The 3,108-nt window shown below is 38.3% G+C and overlaps 1 protein-coding gene across 1 annotated transcript; it reads left to right on the plus strand.

The window, feature by feature from the left end:
* Positions 1–1,860: 1,860 nt before the first annotated feature.
* Positions 1,861–2,588, plus strand: LOC117323727 (ubiquinol-cytochrome-c reductase complex assembly factor 2-like). Its single transcript, XM_033879147.1, has one exon. The coding sequence runs from the start codon at positions 1,900–1,902 to the stop codon at positions 2,281–2,283; it is 384 nt and encodes a 127-aa protein (XP_033735038.1). The 5' UTR covers positions 1,861–1,899; the 3' UTR covers positions 2,284–2,588.
* The last annotated feature ends 520 nt before the right edge of the window (positions 2,589–3,108 follow it).

Consider the following 3,108-nt stretch of genomic DNA (forward strand, 5'->3'; position numbering starts at 1 on the left):
GAAATAAATAATACAAGGGCATGGAGTGAAATGCACCATTAGACATTTATGAACCAGGCCTCAATGTTAAGCATCTTTTTCATTAAATAATAGATCGCTACAGCATACAGAGGTTCATCGAGGATGTACCGAAATTTCTACGTCCTACTATTTTGCCACGCGTTAGTTTTGATGACGTCTCTAATATTTTGACGTCATTTCTCAAGAAAGTGAGTGAGTGGAGTGAGACTTGGCGATTAGGTGCCGTAGACCATGAGTTCGAGGCCCGGTCAGGACACGAATCATAAAGTTGTCTTTTGTATTACTATGTTATGTATATTATCTATTTGGTTTGCTACATCTTTTTAAATGCAGCTCACCAATATACATTACGTCTTAATATATATGCTTTAAACAAATTTGATTATGCTTTCAATAATTTAAGTATTATAATTGGGCACAAGTTATGTAAACTTACTGAAGCCTTTTCCTCAAAATGCATATCAACAATATGATAGCATCAATACATCTATATTACACTTGATATAGACAAACTAGAGCAAGACTTCAGAGAGAACAGGGAAACTTAGACAAAAGAAGTCCAAGGAAGGCATATCTAACCGAATATTTTCCCATTTATATCATATAATCGTACATGTACACATGTATATAATACTGCCTGCAATCTGCCCGCATTTAGGATGTAAGGATTTTACCTTCTGTTCCAATTACAGATTCGTAAGAGACGACTAAATGGGATGTTATCTGTTCTATCTTTTCTAATCTTCATCCTAATTTCATCTTTTATGCTGTTAATTTGAGCGTTCACCCCTATGCGAGGAAGGTTTTGGTTTCTGTCCCAGGCCCCAGAGTATATAAAATGGTAGTTGCTACTCCTGCTCAGCGCTCGGCTATTTGGGAATTGGACTACAGGGCCGCTCGTTGTCAGTTTAATTAGAACGAATATTCATACCCTGCCTGTCAGAAATTGTCCGTCCGTCGTCAGAAATTGTCCGTCCGTCGTCAGAAATTGTCCGTCCGTCGTCAGAAATTGTCCGTCCGTCGTCCAGAGGTACGTTATCGCAGCTAAGTTTAATGTGACCGTTTAATGCTGTATTACTTCGGCAATATGCTTTAACTTGTTAGCACTATAAAGTCGGCATTAGTTCAACGCTATTACATGGAGACAAACACAAACATGCACCGCGCATGTATCTCGTATACAGCGGAGGCAGTCGGTAAATGACGCTCGATATTGAAAGATAATAATTAAAATCTAGCTACATTACGCCGGACACATTTTCTACTCAAAATCCATGGGGTATGTATACACACTTTTGAATTCTCTGTTGTACCATCCAGCTACATCAAGGTATCGTTTGTATGTGTCATAACAGAACACTGGCGGATTTAAGGGGGCGATACAGTCTTTTCTTAGATACTAACCAGAACATACGCATGTGACGTTCGCTGACAACTTTTGGTACCATATTATTCTGAACAATTTCTATCCCGGATCGATTCTTTTTATGTTGTTGGCCGTTCTTTTTACTATTTAGCTAAACTGTGTACATGTTAATCTTTAACAGCTTGTTTTTTCGTTAATTAAGTGTTGGTTTTATGAAACTTTTCAAGAAATCCGTGCGTCAATTCAATTTCGTTCCTAATGATATATACTCTGACTTTGTTCAACATAAATGTGCATGTAAATACATACATGTACGTGTATATGTTTTTAAAAAATGTGACCTGTAAGAATTTATCCTAATCTCACGTAAGATATGCTTTATTTTAAACAAACTTTCTAAAATGCACGTTTCGTAAAGAATGGGTAGGCCTATAACTAGATAATCTACGGTAATTTAAACACGAGCTACAGTTAGAGTTATCTCCCTGTACGTGTTACAAAACAGCAGCAAAATGGGTGCACGCTCCACACAACAATATCGGTTATTCATGAAGATTTGTGATGAATGGCCATTAGATCCAACTAGAAAAACCAGGGACATTGCACTGCTTATCCGACAGAAGGGTATGTTTATTTTCAAGCAATCAAATTCTACGACGTTATTGAACTCACAAGTGTGTCGCAATGAACAGGACAGTCTTCGAAGACTCGTCGACAATGTTCACCATGAACGCTGGCGTCCCAGACCCCGTACAGAAGGGTCTTCAGGTATCAACCTGGAAATCATTAAAAAAATGCTGTCTGATGAGACGATGGAGCTCTCGAAGTTGGGAGATAAGGGTGTTTTATCCAGAAACTTTGAGGTGTTGAAGTCGTTTACAAAACCGAAAAGCTGATAATGGGGAGATGTGCTATAATACCAAGTTGTGTGTGGATCTATGAGCAGTCCTGGTGATGTTCGTTTACGACAAGGTGTCTAGCTCACGAAGTTAAGTACCAAAAGTAACAAATGCGGCGGAAGAGTTATTTATCATATAAACCACCTGGGTTATGTGTTGTGGACGAGGGGAGGTAATCGCGATTGAAGTTTACAAAATGTAAATTAAAGTGGACTTGTTCAAGGAATACTATTATTGACTGTACATGTGATCGTGTTGTTTGTACTATTAAAACTAGTTAGTAAACTGTATTTTTTCTGAAACATTTTTTAATATTATTTCTTTCGTGATTTCAGCAGAAGTTCTGATCGGAGAGCTATATTGCACGGCCATTTGGAATAATATATCCGCATATACATGCAGGAAATGCATCATTTAGAATGAAATAAACGTTTAATACTTATCACTTGATCTAGTTCAAAAATGGGCGAAAAACAGTTTTCATTTTCCTATTCATTCCATTATTAAATTTTTTGGGGTCGAGGATTACCGTTCCAAGACTGTGCAATAAACCTTCAACTAATTAGGCCTATCATTGTACACAGTTGTTACCGTAATATATACTACGGTCATCAAAGATGGATGCAGGCGAAATCGGTGAGTTTCGGTTTTTAGCTCACCTGGACCAAAGGTCCAGCTCACCGGACCTTTGGTCCAGGTGAGCTTATGCCATGGTGTGGCGTCCGACGTCCGTCCGTCATCCGTCAACATTTGCTTCAAATCGCTTCTAGTCAAAAAGTTTGTATTGGATTTTGACCCAATTTGGTCAGAAACGTCCTTGGC

The sequence above is a fragment of the Pecten maximus genome, chromosome 3 (assembly GCF_902652985.1).
Source record: "Pecten maximus chromosome 3, xPecMax1.1, whole genome shotgun sequence".
Lineage (NCBI taxonomy): Eukaryota > Metazoa > Mollusca > Bivalvia > Pectinida > Pectinidae > Pecten > Pecten maximus.